This window comes from Pempheris klunzingeri, chromosome 5, assembly GCF_042242105.1.
Source record: "Pempheris klunzingeri isolate RE-2024b chromosome 5, fPemKlu1.hap1, whole genome shotgun sequence".
Classification (NCBI taxonomy): Eukaryota; Metazoa; Chordata; class Actinopteri; order Acropomatiformes; family Pempheridae; genus Pempheris; species Pempheris klunzingeri.
This window is the reverse complement of record NC_092016.1, coordinates 23055530-23071832: the sequence shown is the minus strand read 5'-3', so window position 1 is coordinate 23071832 and position 16303 is coordinate 23055530. Positions and strand designations below refer to the sequence as shown.

At 41.2% G+C, this 16303-nt stretch overlaps 1 protein-coding gene across 1 annotated transcript; it reads left to right on the top strand.

The window, feature by feature from the left end:
• The first annotated feature begins 4254 nt into the window (after window positions 1–4254).
• LOC139202054 (cytochrome P450 2F2-like) lies at window positions 4255–16303 on the top strand. Its single transcript, XM_070831526.1, has 11 exons — window positions 4255–4429; window positions 5470–5632; window positions 6777–6929; window positions 7283–7443; window positions 10154–10222; window positions 10472–10576; window positions 10728–10866; window positions 11693–11778; window positions 12154–12255; window positions 15088–15229; window positions 15354–16303. Exons 1-11 carry the CDS (start codon window positions 4268–4270, stop codon window positions 15539–15541), a joined length of 1470 nt encoding a protein of 489 aa, XP_070687627.1. The 5' UTR covers window positions 4255–4267; the 3' UTR covers window positions 15542–16303.

Here is a 16303-nt window from a genome sequence, read left to right as displayed (position 1 = left end):
ATCTCCAATACTTCCCTTTATCATATGAGCAGTGACCCAACAAAACTGCACCACCACACCCATCAACATTAAAAGCATAATGTGAATTTCTAACACAAGTTAATTTCTGACTGTTTGCCTTGATGATACACCTCTGAGAGCTGCTGTTTAATGGCTGTACTCGCTCAATGCACCAAAGGCCAAAAATAATTTCTGCTGAAAATATCAACAGTGTATCAGCCAGTTTGTGAGACACACTCATATTAAATTCTGGTATATATTTACCTTTTCCTGCATGCCCATCATCAGGAGTCCTCTGAATATACTGCTATATATAATATGATGAATGTCACCTGTCACTGTCCACCTCCTCTTTTCTTCTAGGAGCTGTAACATTTGGATCCATCCATACATCCATACATCCATAACCAGTGGTGAATTATTAGATCTTATTAGTGCCCGTTGTATATTTGACAGTGATACTTTATCAGCCCCACAGTCATAACCACACACATCCCTCATGAGATTCAAAGCTTTCTTTACAGTTTTGTTTCTAGATGAAAATTCCACGTGTTTTTTTTCATCAAACCATAAACCTTTAACATGCGAACACTGCCCCTCTCTCTAAAGGTTGTCCTCATAGAAATATGGTGATGCTAATTGGTGCTTTTAACATGGTTCAGCAACTGAAGCCTTCCACCTTTCAGCAATCAGTGAAGCACGTTTAATCACATGATTAACATTTCCCCCTCTTTTTGGATCATCCTCATATAACGCACCACTTACAGTATGTCTCTGTTCACGTGCCTAAATATACTGTTTATCGTAAAAAATTAGGTATCCAGTCATTCAGATTTCCTTCCATACAAAGCTGACTCATTTTAATCAGTGGCCCTTCTTCTTTCCACATAGAATCATTTGCCTTTTTGATATCTAAGAACACAACTGCCTTTATTGTTTTTTTTTAACATCATCATTCCTCTTCACCTAACTTCATAGGATCCACTTCACCATGGTCATAGCAGTCCTTTGTGCCATAACAGGTAAACTCATCTACGATTGTCCCTTAATCTACATAAATGTGATGTTAAAGCTAAAGACCAATAGTTACCTGCACTAACTGGGTCCTTATCTTATCTGGTTTTACAAAAGGACGTATCAGAGCACTTTCCCACCCATGAGGAAGTTTCCCTTCATCTCAGATCTTGTTGAACAAAAACATTCAAAATGTTATTAAGTAAGGGTTTAAATATTGCAGAACATACAGTGGGGCAAAAAAGTATTTAGTCAGCCACCAATCGTGCAAGTTCTCCCACTTAAAAAGATGAGAGAGGCCTGTAATTTTCATCATAGGTACACTTCAACTATGAGAGACAGAATGAGAAAAAAAAATCCAGAAAATCACATTGTCTGATTTTTAAAGAATTTATTTGCAAATTATGGTAGAAAATAAGTATTTGGTCAATAACAAAAGTTCATCTCTATACTTTGTTATATACCCTTTGTTGGCAATGACAGAGGTCAAACGTTTTCTGTAAGTCTTCACACACTGTTGCTGGTATTTTGGCCCATTCCTCCATGCACATCTCCTCTAGTGATGTTTTGGGGCTGTCGCTGGGCAACACGGACTTTCAACTCCCTCCAAAGATTTTCTATGGGGTTGAGATCTGGAGACTGGCTAGGCCACTCCAGGACCTGGAGTTTGGAGTGTGACTGTTTGAGGTTGTGGACAGGTGTCTTTTATACTGATAACCAGTTCAAACAGGTGCCATTAATACAGGTAACGAGTGGAGGACAGAGGAGCCTCTTAAAGAAGAAGTTACAGGTCTGTGAGAGCCAGAAATCTTGCTTGTTTGTAGGTGACCAAATACTTATTTTACCGAGGAATTTACCAATTAATTCATTAAAAATCCTACTATGTGATTTCCTGGATTCTTTCCCCCCATTCTGTCTCTCATAGTTGAGGTATACCTATGATGAAAATTACAGGCCTCTCTCATCTTTTTAAGAGGGAGAACTTGCACAATTGGTGGCTGACTAAATACTTTTTTGCCCCACTGTAATATGTCTTGTCCAGGAGCAGTTTGTCCATGACCATCCAGGCCCCCTTTCAGCTCGCACACTGACTTCTAAATCCCAACAAGAATCCATTTTATCCCTGATCACTGCAGTTTTCTTTTAATATCACTCCTTTTCCCCGGCTATGCCTTTTCTGCGAGTGGTTCCCACTGTGCACTCGTGCAAACATTTTCCCAGGCAAATTAGCCTTTTCCTCATTAGTTATCGCTAATTGTTTACCGTCAGCTAGAACAGGAATGTGAACGGGTCAGTTTTTCCCACCCATTTTCTTTAACACCATCCAACCCTCATTAATTGGATGTCACCTCTTATTCTTCAGCAAATTACCTTCATGCATTTCTCTTTGTCGATTTAATGAGTTCCCTAATCTTTAGCTTTCTTTCTTTCTTTGATAACATTTTCTTGATTTCAATTCTTTCCTACCATTTTAAAAGCTTGCCACGTTCATCATTCCACTAAGCTACATCTTTCCTTTCACCACTTATTTTACTTGTTGGAAATACAAAGATGCTGTAATTATCTTACCTGTAAGTGTCTCTGTGCATTCATCTGCATTACCCTCCATATTTATACTCCCTCCTAATTCTCCACAGTATCCCTTAAATTCATCCTGTTGAGCTTCAGGAAAACACCTGCATCTGAAAATGTTTTTTATCTGAAGAGCAGAAGACTGGGAGGCAATCACTACTAATTGTGGAGATGTTTGCACTTACTAGTAGAAGATCTAAGCTTGTGATCATCTTTCTTACTATGCACCACCTCCATTCTTCAAACAAACCAACAATCCATCATCTGTCAAGTCTTCAATACATTTTTATCTGTGTAACTGCTTCCTATAAATAGTTTGATGGGCGTGAATTATAAAAGTTATCCAGTATAATGTTGCCCTCTGATCAGCAAATTTCAATACCCACTCATTCTTATTTATTTGGCCCACTCATTACTTTCTTCCACTGCACTGACAAGCCATGACGTAATGTTGCGCTTTGTGATAAACTGTGGAACCAATTTAACAACAGAGATTGTTAGTATAGGAGACAGTTGGAGACAAAGCCTGCCAGGATAAATATCTTGTAAGATATTAGCGCTGGTTTTGGTCTCTCCTTGTTTGCAGATGATGTCGCAATCTGGGGCAGAAATATTCAACACTTAATTGAGTTAGTGCTGGAAGCGTTGGATAAAATAGGTGATTGGGGAGGCAGATTTATGATAGAAAAAACACAGTATGTCATATGTGGGAATAGTGAATGTCAGCATGGACAGGCAGTGGAGAGGGTAAAATGGTAAAGGTTACATGTCTGTACTTGTATAGTGACTTTGTAGTCCTTTTGACCACTCAAAGTGCTTTAGCACTACATTTACAGTCACATTCACTCAGTCACACACTGATAGGAGGTTCCCAACCCACCACCATCAGGAGGGAACTAATCATTCAAACACTCACACACTGAGGCTGTGCTACAGGAGCAAGTTTGCCGTTCACTGTCTCGCCCAGGGACACTTTAACATGCGGACTGGAGGAGCTGGGGATCGAACTGTGATGCAGTCCCTCTCAGGGAGGATATGGGGTGTTGGCCAGCCAGGGTATGCAATTAATAATTTACAGAGCAAAGATAAGATCAAGATTAGACTATGTGTATTTATGGGTGAACAACAGTCAGAGCAGCTCTCAACAGACTGGATGTAGTAGGAGCAAAAGCACTGAGCTCCGGACATCTGCTTCATGTTAAGTGTATAGAGTGTATCAGTTAATAAACAGGTGGAGAGGCTGGAGGCAAGGAGAGGTAGGGGTGGCCCCTTCAATTCACTCAATTTTACCCACTGGCATACCAAACTGGCATGTGGAGACAGGACATTTGTTCAGTGACACCCTGAGGTGGTCTACTGTCATTCTGACTATTTATTTACACTATTGAAATGACAAAACCTTGATTTTTAAAGTTGTTGTTTTTTCCTGAAATGCACCTTGCATGTTTAGATTCTTATTATTATTTTAATTTTTTTTACTTATGTATTTTTAAAGTGTATTTATTTGTGTTTTTATGTATTATTGACTAACTGGCTGGTTTATGTAAATCTCGCTGAGTGGAGCGTAGCTTCCCCCGTATTGGCTGGTCAGAGGAGGCAGGGCTTCCAGCTGAACCTCACATGGAAAGCAGGCAATTGCCCAATTCCCTCAGTCGAGTCCAGTCCATCCGTCCGTCCCACCATGCTTCTCTCAATCCTCCTGCTGTGGCTCTGCGTTTTCTTCATCATCCTTCAGCTGAAATCCCGGAGGCCCAAGAACTTCCCACCGGGCCCCTTCGTCCTGCCGGTGCTGGGGAACCTGTTGCACATGAGCCTGGAGAACCCCCTGAAGGACTTTGAGAGGGTAAGACAAACGCTGAAACTCACGATGCTGTTCATCCAATGCTTAAAATTGTCACAGCATAGATGCGCTTACTATTTTCAGTAGGCTACTTAAATGTGTCTAAAATGGTTAAATAGTCGTTGTAAAGGTCGTATAGTGGCCGCTGTGCTGCTGCAGCTGTAGACTGTTGGTGAAAGCCATTGGTAGGAAGTGTGAAAAGCCTCCAGAGGCTTTATCTGAACAATATGTGTCTGAAGTGAAAGGTTACTCCCTTGTGCTGTTTACACATGGCCCTTGTGTGTGCAGAGCTGAATACACTCCGATGAGTGGTGGTGATCATACAAATAGGGCTTTTTCTATGCATCACATACAATGAATGGCTCCAAAGTCTTGTTAAGCCAGTAGTTTTGAGGAGGATTGTGAGAGGCCAATGCAATGTAGGTAAAAGGGATTCGTTTTGTGTTGCGCAATATTAAGAAAAAAATCCTTTTTAAAGACAGCCACCTGCCCCTTAGAGAAACGGTGTCCTGGAGGACGATCCACAGATGTCTGAAGTAATCAGGACAAGGTTTCCCGAAAGAGACGTTGCTGTTGATACGCTACAGATACAAGCAAAATCCACCCCAGAGGTCCTGAAGTGGCGGTTAAAGTCTGAGCACTTATCTCAGTGCTGGGCAATACTACCCAAAGCTATCTGCATGTCTATACCTCCAGGGTGGAGGGACAGACTCTCCAAGGCCAGGTGCAATGCATTCAAACATTCATCTGTAGTGTGTGCAGTGAAGTCAGTAATCCTGTAATTTGTTTTTTGTGTTTCTTATTGTTTTTATTATTATTTTAGTGTTTCTGAATATTCCTCTTTCTTAATCTGCTTGGTTGGTGGTTGAGTCCGCTCTGCTGTGTCTGGACGCTGCAAGGCAAACCTCCCATGTGAGACATTAAAGACGGTGCTGAACTAAGAGGGCAAATGTTTTTGGGATTTCAGCGAATTGGCCATTAAACTAGTAATATGCAGGTTATGTATAATTGAAACGCTGCCATGTCATCATGTCCTCTCCCAGCTGAGGAAGACCTATGGAGATGTCTACAGTCTGTTCATCGGGCCCAAACCAGCCGTCGTCATCAGTGGGCTGAAGGCCATGAAGGAGGCTTTAGTAACAAAGGCCACTGATTTTGCCGGACGACCCCAAGACTTGTTTGTCAATGACACCACCCAGAGGAAAGGTACAACATGGGGCAGCAGATGTATTATCAAACTTAACATAAGATAAGATAAGATGGACTCTATTGATCCCCCAGCGGGGGAAATTTGCATGTTACAGCAGCAACAAAGGCCGGGGGAAAGATAAGCAGTAATAGAAAAAATAAGCAATAGTAGAAAAATATTGTAATATTTACACTATGTACACCTTTCACTCTTAACATGTCAGTAATGTCTCTTTTTATGTACTGGATGTAGGGGTAGCACCATTAGCAGTATAACAGCATGTCTTGATAAAAGGTTTGGTCACAGTGCAGTTTAAGTTCATATTGCCAACATTATTATTAAGTGAAAATGAGCTTTTTAACTCAAAAGGAGGGAAAATGAGGAAAACACACAGGCAAGGGTTAAAGTCCATTTATAAGTGAACTCTAACTCAAAGGCAGAATGAGTAGGATTTGTTGTCGTCAGGTAATTTGTGGATAACCTCCCTTCCATAAGAGCCTATAGATCATTTAATGTGAGCTGTCCCTGCAGCAGTCAGGTAGGAGGGGAGGCATGGAAACATGAGACTGAAGGGATATTGTAAAATTCATTCATCTGTTCTTTATGGGTTTATGACTATTGGTAGTGTGAAAGAAATATTTGATCATTTTTATCATATTAGATTCAACACCGAGTCCTCTAAGTGTCCTCCATAAACAGTGCCACTCGAGTTATCACAGGCCTTCTCGGCATTTAATGTCTTTACAGCACATGGTGTAACAATGTCCGTGGAAAAATGTCACATGTGAAGCGGTCTATGTATATTGTCACCCGCGAGGTACAACTTAATTAGTGTTAACATGCTGTTACGGCGCAAAATATCCTCCATCCGTTCTAAGCTTTGTTGACCCAGTAGATTTTGCACCCATGAATCACACATGTTAATGGTTCAATGCCAAAGTCGAACAGATAGTGACTATAAATAAATGTCACTGATTTGGATCTTGTTGCACAATCATGTCTCAGGTTTGGAAGTAAATAAAGAAATAAAGTACTGTTGAGTAAACGATAAAGCTGGGTAGAAAGCTCTGGAACAGGACAGTAATGATTTATCTGATATATATATGTTGACAAAATGTTCCATTAGTTGACCTGTAGGCTCACACTGTATGCTCTTTGTAGGAGTGATTCTGGCAGATTATGGCTCCAGCTGGAGGGATCATCGTCGCTTTGCTCTGATGACCTTAAGGGACTTTGGTCTGGGGAAGAATTCCATGGAGGACAGGATTCACGGAGAGTTACAGTACATCATTAATACACTGGAAAAGAGCGCCGGTATGTCCTCTGAGGGTCCTGATACAGGAGGCAGAGTTAACTTCAATCAGTGACAGACATCTGAACACCTCAAATACTATAAGCATCCGGCTATAAGGGAAGGAAGGTGATGTGAAGGGTTTGTGTGCAGTTTGTTAGCCTGTTCCAAACAGGCGTTGCACTAGTTAATTAATAACATTACAAGGTAGATTTTGGTCATACATTTCCATCCATTGTCAGTGGGTTGTCTGGAGTTCCTTCCTCCATTGTGTTCCATTGCACTTCATCTTTCTGTCACTTGCTGAATTTTGCATTGTTGTATTGTAAGTTTAATGTTCTGTGTCTGACTTTAGTTTATGTTCTGTCTTTTACAGGCAAACCCTTCAGTCCTCAACTAATGTTTCACAACGCGGCCTCCAACATCATCTGCCAGGTTCTGTTCGGCACACGTTACGAATATGATGACGACTTCATCAAAGTGATTGTTCAGTGCTTCACAGAGAATGCCAAGATAGCCAATGGACCATGGGCTATGGTGAGTCTCACCAGGCTCAGAAATATCAGCAAAACTGAGAATCTATATGCTACACTCTGTGAGGCTCCACTTAATGGTACTTTGAGCTAAATGTTTGCATCTCACTCAGTAACAATACGCTGATGCTTAGCAGGTATAATGTTTACATTTTAGTGTGGTTGTCATTAGTTTTGCAGGTACACTCCCCTCCAAAAGTATTGGAACAGTGAGGCCAATTCCTTTATTTTTGCTGTAGACTGAAAACATTTGGGGTTGACATCAAAAGATGAATATGAGACAAGAGATCAACATTTCAGCTTTTATTTCCAGGTATTTACATCTGGATCTGATACACAACTTAGAAGTTAGCACCTTTTGTTTGAACCCACCCATTTTTCATGTGAGCAAAAGTATTGGAACATGTGACTGACAGGTGTGTTTTGTTGCCCTGGTGTGTCCTATTACATTGATTATTCAAACAATAAATAGCGCTGAATGTCTACGTTCAGTTTCAGATTTGGGTTTTGCCTGTGCAGACTGCATTTATAGTTAGAGGCGTAACCAACAAGAAAACCAGAGAGCTGTCCATGGGTGAAAAACAAGCAATTGTGAAGCTGAGAGGAGATGGAAAATCAATCAGAGTCATTGCACAAACATTGGCCATAGCCAGTACAACTATTTGGAATCTCCTGAAGAAGAAACAAACCACTGGTGTACTAAGTAACAGACGTCGAACGGGTAGACCAAGGAAAACAGCAGCAGTTGACGACAGAAACATTGTGAGAGCTGTAAAGAAAGACCCTAAAACAACTGTTGACATCAGCATCAACCTCCAGAGAGCAGGAGAGAAGGTGTCACAGTCTACTGTTCGCAGAAGACTTCGTGAACGAAAGTACAGAGGCCACACCAGAAGATGCAAACCACTCATTAGCAAGAAGAATAGGAAGGCCAGGCTGGAATTTGCCAAAAAGTCCAGAGACAAGCCTAAAAATTCTGGGACAAAGTTTTATGGACTGATGAGCCAAAGATGAACCTTTACCAAAGTGATGGAAAGGCTAAAGTTTGGAGAAAGAGAGGATCTGCTCATGATCCCAAACATACAAGCTCATCTGTGAAACACAGTGGAGGTCATGTCATGGCTTGGGCTTGCATGGCTTCTTCTGGGATGGGCTCATTCATCTTCATTGATGATGTAACACATGATGGCAGCAGCAAAATGAACTCAGAAGTCTACAGAGACATTTTGTCTGCCAATTTAAAGAAAGATGCAACCAAACTGATTGGGAGATCCTTCATGGTGCAGCAAGATAATGATTCAAAACACACTGCCAAAACAACAAAGGAGTTCATCAGGGGCAAGAAGTGGGAGGTTTTAGACTGGCCAAGTCAGTCTCCAGACTTCAACCCTGTAGAGCATGCATTTTACCTGCTAGAGAGCAGACTGAAGGGAGAAACCCCCCAAAACAAACCACAACTGAAAGAGGCTGCAGAAAAGCATCACAAAAGCAGAATGCAAAAGTTTGGTGATGTCAATGGGTCACAGGCTTGATGCAGTTATTGCAAGCAAAGGATTTGCAACTAAATATTAAGTCTTTTCACGTTAATCTATTTTAAGTCTATCTGTTCCAATACTTTTGCTCACCTAAAAATTTGGTGTTCCGTTACAAATAATGCTATCTTCTAAGTTGTGTATCACATCCAGATGTAAATACCTGGAAATAAAAGCTGAAATGTTGATCTCTTGTCTCATATTGATCTTTTGATGTCAAACCCGAATGTTTTCAGTCTACAGCAAAAATAAAGGAACTGGCCTCACTGTTCCAATACTTTTGGAGGGGAGTGTGTGTGTGTAATATGCTTCAAAGAGCAAGAGTTGTTCACAACAGCGCTGCTGATGTTTGCATGCGGTTACATAACACATTGCCCTTGTCTGTGCAGAGTTGAATACCTGTGTTCTTGGACAACATCCAATGAGCGGTGCAGGTCATACAAAGTAGGCGGCTTCTATGCATCACGTACAATGAATGGCTCCAAAGTCTTGTTAAGCCAGTATATGTGAGGACGTTTGAGAGATCCCAGTACAGTGTAGGTGAAAGGGATTCGTTTTGTGTTGTTCAACACATTTAACCTTTTTAAAAACCTCCCTCTAGAGACACGGTGTTGTCGAGGACGATCTACAGGCCAGGTGTAATAGATTCAAACATTCAGTTCATATCTTAGCTTAGTTGGCTTAAGTTTTGCAGGTCCAAAGAATTGGACAAACTGAGGTTGTGATCTGAAGGTGGTGCTGGAGGACAAGTTACCGATTCATCCTGAGGGGGACATTAATGTCTGTGCAAAATTTCATGACAGTGCATCCAATAGTTGTCAGAAGATCAGAATGAATAAAAACACAAAACACCTGTAGACGGGGACACGTTGAAGAGGAGGGTTTGGATGAGGTGGTTTGCCAACGTCATTCCTCAGAATCCCCTTTAGGCCTTGAATTACTGCAGTTTCAAACCATCCATAGTTCTGAAAAACTTCAGGGGTAGCTGTCGGCGTCTTGGTTATTTCTCGGGTTGATTCAAGTAAATAAATAAAGATTGATTGATTGATTTGAGTTGTTTTCTCCAGCTTGACAAATGTCCTCTACTCGCCTCACAGACTTTTAGTGTGCAAATGAACCCACTGAATAATCCTCTCCAGCAGTTACTAACTACTACTACTATTGCTTTGTCTCCTTTTACAGCTGTATGACTCTCTTCCCATGATTCGTAGCCTGCCCCTGCCCTTCATGAAGGCCTTCAAGAATGTTGAGGTATGTTAATTGGGCCTAGAGATTTACTATAAATATTTACCATCACGTATGAAAATTGAAAAAAAAAAAGATTACATTGAGCATTAAACTTGAAAGAGAAAAAATGATCAATGGTAAAATGGATTTTTTTCTCTGACCTCACACACACATACAGTATATACTGACAAGCAACATATATACACGCTGCCCGTAGAAAGAAAAAATATATTCAATATCTACAAATTATGAATGCTTGCTTATGTTTTTCAGACTTGTCAGGGTCTTGCTATTGGCCTGCTGAATGAGCACAAGAAGACCAGAGTTCCTGGAGACCCACGAGACTTTATGGACTGCTATCTGGATGAACTGGATAAGGTGTGTGTGTGTGTGTGTGTGTGTGTGGCACGTGTGTATACGAGGCCCTAGAAGTGTCAGCTCAAACCAAGCACTTGCATTGCGTTTGTGTGTGTGGTAGCGACTGACAGTAAGGTATAACCGCAGTCAAAGTCTGTTTGTCGCTTTTCAGAGAGGCGATGATGGCTCTTCATTTTCAGAACAGCAGCTGACTATGTATGCTCTAGATCTCCACTTTGCTGGGACTGACACTACCTCCAACACCCTGCTTACTGGTTTCCTCTACCTTATGACCTACCCACACATACAAGGTGTGCCTCCACATGGAAATATGGGTTGTTCATTTTCTGCCATTGGCTCTCTTGTCTTTTATTTACAATTTGTATCTAATCATCCATCCATTTTTCATGCCCAGGAATTCTTTCTATGACAGTCATAAACAGAATAGGCATTTAGGACACGTGTCAAAATGTCTTTTGGGAAAAAGGCCTATAGTTGTCAAGATGCAACCTTGGATGTGCCCTTTGCTGCAAGTAGGGATAAAGCTCTCACTCCTGTTTTACAAGGATAGTATGTCATAGCAACAGCTAAGCCACTGCACATTACTGCAGTAAAGGCACAAGTTTTGTCCCCTCTGCCACAGTGGTGCTGAATTCCATTGCTCACTAATGACTTTACTGTATAGTCTGTATAAATGCATCGTTGTGGTAGGTTGTTGTTTGCGTCTGTGCACTGGAGGCAAACATAATGCACACTCTGTGGAAGATTTTCCCTTGGAGGGACAATGAAAATACCCTGAGGGATCTTCTGTAGTCCACAAAGCACATGCAGATTTGATGGGTGCTCATTACCATCCAGGATTCTGCCAAGAACAAAGAGCAGCTCCAGGTCCCTCTCCTCCTTTTATGTAAGGTTCGACAATTAGCTACAGTCTCCACTCAGGCTTTCCAACACGGATCTCTTTCACAGAGGACGTCTGGATGTTTCACTTGGTCAGCATTATCACTGTTAGTGTCCTTATGTCCACACCAACAATACATTCCCACTCTACGGATAGACGTTTGCAGTGATTATCATAAATATCCACCTTCCTCGGTGTAGCTGCACTAGCATTTATCTCTCCACTGTCTGTCTCAGAGCGCTGTCAGCGGGAGATAGACGAGGTGTTGGGGGGAAAGGATCGGGCCTGTTTTGACGACAGGCACAACATGCCGTACGTGCAGGTATGTCATCGGACATTTCATCTGTCATTTCATGTGTTCATTGGGTCTGAGAGGCATATTTGTTAGAGTGACATCATTCTGTTTCAGGTAGGGGCTCATTTGCAAAAGTGTCAGTCAATAAAACTGGCGAGGGAATCCATTTATGTCAGTTTGCTCTGCTTATTACCACAGGCCTTCAGTGATAATGTTTATGTAAATGAAAATTGCTCCATGAGCTTGGTGATTCACAAGAATCGCTGCTTTTAAACAAACATTTATTAGGGTCTTTTTCCAATGGTTGTCATCATATTGCTGGCAGGTTTCCATTTTGGAAGTTTGGAAGTAGGTGTGCTTTGTGGCTGAGTTTAAGAACATAATAAATCTCTGTCCATCCAGGCTGTGATCCATGAAATACAGAGGATAGCCAACACTGTTCCACTGAGCGTCTTCCACTGCACGATTAAAGACACAGAGCTCATGGGATACTCCATTCCCAAGGTAAGAACCAACTGGCACTGGGTCGTTTTTGCATAAGCACCTTTTATCGCTTACATTCTGTTTTATATATGATATTAGGCTGTTTATATTTATAGGATATACAGTTGCAAGAAAAAGTATGTGAACCCTTTGGGATTACTTGGATTTCTGCATAAATTCTTCATAAAATATGTTCTGATCTTCATCTAAGTCACATCACTAGACAAACACAGTCTGCTTAAACTAATACCACACAAAAATGATAAGTTTTCATGTTTTTATTGAACACAACATGTAAACATTCACAGTGCAGGGTGGAAAAAGTATGTGAACCCCTAGGCTTATGACTTCTCCAAGAGCTAATTGGAGCCAGGAGTCAGCCAACCTGGAGTCCAATCAATGTGATGAGATTGGATGTGTTGGTTAAAGCTGCCCTGCCCTATAAAAAACACACACCAGTTTTGAGTTTGCTGTTCTCAAGAGGCATTGCCTGATGTGAACCATGCCTCGCACAAAAGAGCTCTCAGAAGATCTATGATCAAGAATTGTTGACTTGCATGAAGCTGGAAAGGGTTACAAAAGTATCTCTAAAAGCCTTGATGTCCATGTGTCCACGGTAAGACAGACTGTCTACAAATGGAGAAAGTTCAGCACTGTTGCTACTCTCCCTAGGTGTGGTCGTCCTGTAAAGATGACTGTGAGAGCACAGCGCAGAATGCTCAATGAGGTGAAGAAGAATCCTAGAGTGTCAGCTAAAGACTTACAGAAATCTCTGGCACATGCTAACATTATTGTTGACAAATCTACAGTAAGTAAAACATTAAACAAGAATGGAGTTCATGGGAGGACACCACGGAGGAAGCCATTGCTGTCCAAAAAAAACATTGCTGCACGTTTGAAGTTTGCAAAAGAGCACCTGGATGTTCCACAGCACTACTGGCAAAATATTCTGTGGACAGATGAAACCAAAATTGAGTTGTTTGGAAGGAACACACAACGCTATGTGTGGAGAAAAAAATGCACAACACATCAACATCAAAACCTCATCCCAACTGTGAAATATGGTGGAGGGGGCATCATGGTTTGGGGCTGCTTTGCTGCCTCAGGGCCTGGACGGATTGCTGTCATCGACGGAAAAATAAATTCCCAAGTTTATCAAGACATTTTGCAGGAAAACTTAAGACCATCTGTCCGCCAACTGAAGCTCAACAGAGGATGGGTGATGCAACAGGACAACGACCCAAAGCATAGAAGTAAATCAACAACAGAATGGCTTCAACAGAAGAAAATACGCCTTCTGGAGTGGCCCAGTCAGAGTCCTGACCTCAACCCGATTGAGATACTGTGGAATGACCTCAAGAGACCGATTCACACTAGACATCCCAAGAATATTGCTGAACTGAAACAGTTTTGTACAGAGGAATGGTCCAAAATTCCTCCTGACCGTTGTGCAGGTCTGATCTGCAACTACAGGAAACGTTTGGTTGAGGTTATTGCTGCCAAAGGAGGGTCAACCAGTTATTCAATCCAAAGGTTCACATACTTTTTCCACCCTGTACTGTGAATGTTTACATGTTGTGTTCAATAAAAACATGAAAACTTATAATTTTTTGTGCGGTATTAGTTTAAGCAGACTGTGTTTGTCTAGTGATGTGACTTAGATGAAGACCAGAACATATTTTATGAAGAATTTATGCAGAAATCCAAGTAATCCCAAAGGGTTCACATACTTTTTCTTGCAACTGTATATACATAGATATCCTTATTACCTTTCATTGCTGTCATATCTCATTACCTCATTCTGTTTTTTTATATCTATATAAAAAAAGATCTATATACAGATCTGTATGTATATCTTTATTATATTTTCTTATTATATATATATATATACACTACTCACAAAAAGGCTTTCAGGTGAAATTTCACAACAGGTTTGATCCATGAATCGACCAATACATTTCCTGCTTCAGTTAGAATTGGTATTTAAACAGTCCTCCTCATCATGCTGTTCACATTCTGACATCATGAGACCAAGACGACACCTAACAGTTGATCAGCAGCACCTCAACACTGGAGGCTTCAAACAGGAAGTCCTCAGACGGAGGTGTTCACTGAGCTTAGAGGGTCACAGAGTGTCATCAGGAGGTTGGAACAGTGATACAGAGACTGGAAGAGTCACAGAAAGGAGAGGAGTGGACGTCCTTTGGCCACATCCCAATTTATTGAGACACCGAAAATGTTTTGTTGTGGTATACCCACCACTGTTGTTAGCTTTTCTTCAAATAAATTGTTTAAAATGAATAAAATGACCATTGCATGCTTCTACTTAAATGTCCTACTTTCATGATATAATATCACTGTCGCATTAACTTTTTACATTTTCCATATATTTCACCTGAAAGTCGAATATCCCTAACTTTTTGTGAGTAGTGTATATACATTGTTCTGCAACAGAGTTCCCTGCCAAAGCATTTCACATGAGTGCACTGGTGTAAGAGGAGTGAGAGTAAACATCTTGAATAGTGGCAGTGTCGTGGAAAGAAACCTTGCAGTACTGTTTAGCTTTATGTGGTAATAGAAGTTTGTAGCAGTGTTGCAAGTGGAGACAAGTTAAGGTAACCTCTGCAGGCAGCAAAGTCAAATGGGACTTTTCTGCAAATTGTAATTCACATCTAATCACTATTTGCTTGATTCTGAAGGTTTTAAGTGTCTTACTTACTCAACATGTAGGGAAGTAATGGCACAGACATGATTAGCTTTACTTGGCTTAGCGTAGGTTAACGTTAACCTCTTCTCAATGTTATATGCCTTCCTCTAAAAGAAGAAATTCTTTTCGCTTTGTTTTCTCCTTAGGGTACGCTGATCATTCCTAACCTGACCTCTGTGCTGAATGAGGAGGGACAATGGAAATTCCCTAATGAATTCAATCCTGAAAACTTCCTCAATGACCAGGGAGAGTTTGTTAAACCAGATGCCTTCATGCCTTTCTCCGCAGGTATGCGAGCATAAAAACCAAACGAGAGTATGAGTGTCGTTGTGTCAGACCTGCTGTGTCATGCACAGATAGGCCGGGTGTCGTCAAACACTTATCGATGAGGTCTTTTTTTTTTATGCCCCAGGTCCTCGTATGTGTCTCGGAGAGGGCCTGGCTCGTATGGAGCTCTTCCTCATCACGGTGACGCTGCTGCGGAAGTTTAAGTTCATCTGGCCTGAGGATGCAGGAGAGCCAGACTACACACCAGTCTATGGGGTCACTCTGACTCCCAAACCTTATCCCATGAGGGTCCAAGTCAGGGCAACGCAGTGAGGCGGTCTGCAGACACCTAGCAGACATGTGGAGGTTGACCCAAATTAACACCAGCAGCCTTTGAGTGCTATGACAAAATTTCACACAAATGTCTAATAGGATAGAGTGATGAGGTAAGAACATGTTATGTTCCAAAGGTCAAATATGACACAAAACCAATTTTTCTAGCCATTATTCAACGCCATAACTCAGGACCAGAGGAGGAGATTGTGACCATGTTTGACTTTTAGTTGGACACTGAATCGATGACACTAATCTTGAACCTGGGCTTCTGGGGTAAGGACTCAGTCCTTTCTGTACGAACTCAACCAGGTGATCTACTCCATGCTCCTTCATTAAACGCTTTTATTTTTCAGCAGTAATTTTTAACGCTTTTGCAAGGAACAGACAAAAGATGACCTCTTGCCGATAGAGGCGTCGGATCACAAAATGCCTCTATGTGTTGCTCTGGAGGCTGCGGACGAATGATCTATTTTGTTGTTTAATTTGGAGGAGGTGCTGACTTCATTATATGCTTTTACATGTATACTTAAAGCTTGTTCACATATTTAAATAATAGTATTGCACATGTATACTTACATCTTGCTCGTGTATACCAAAATCTGCATTGATTTGTCTTTGATATATATGGAACTGATGAGATGGAGGCCATTCTGACCAGTTTGTCATGTTTTCAGTCTGGTGTGTAACATTCACTGTAACAGTATTTTAATGATATGCATTTATGAGTTAAATAAGTAAATAAACTGCCATATTAATTGT

Bases quoted from the DNA above. Each gene is read 5' to 3' on its own strand.
- LOC139202054 (XM_070831526.1), top strand. From the start codon at position 4,268: ATGCTTCTCTCAATCCTCCTGCTGTGGCTCTGCGTTTTCTTCATCATC. The intron at 4,430-5,469 runs GTAAGACAAACG...GTCCTCTCCCAG, and splicing joins CCCTGAAGGACTTTGAGAGG to CTGAGGAAGACCTATGGAGA. The intron at 5,633-6,776 runs GTACAACATGGG...TGCTCTTTGTAG, and splicing joins TGACACCACCCAGAGGAAAG to GAGTGATTCTGGCAGATTAT.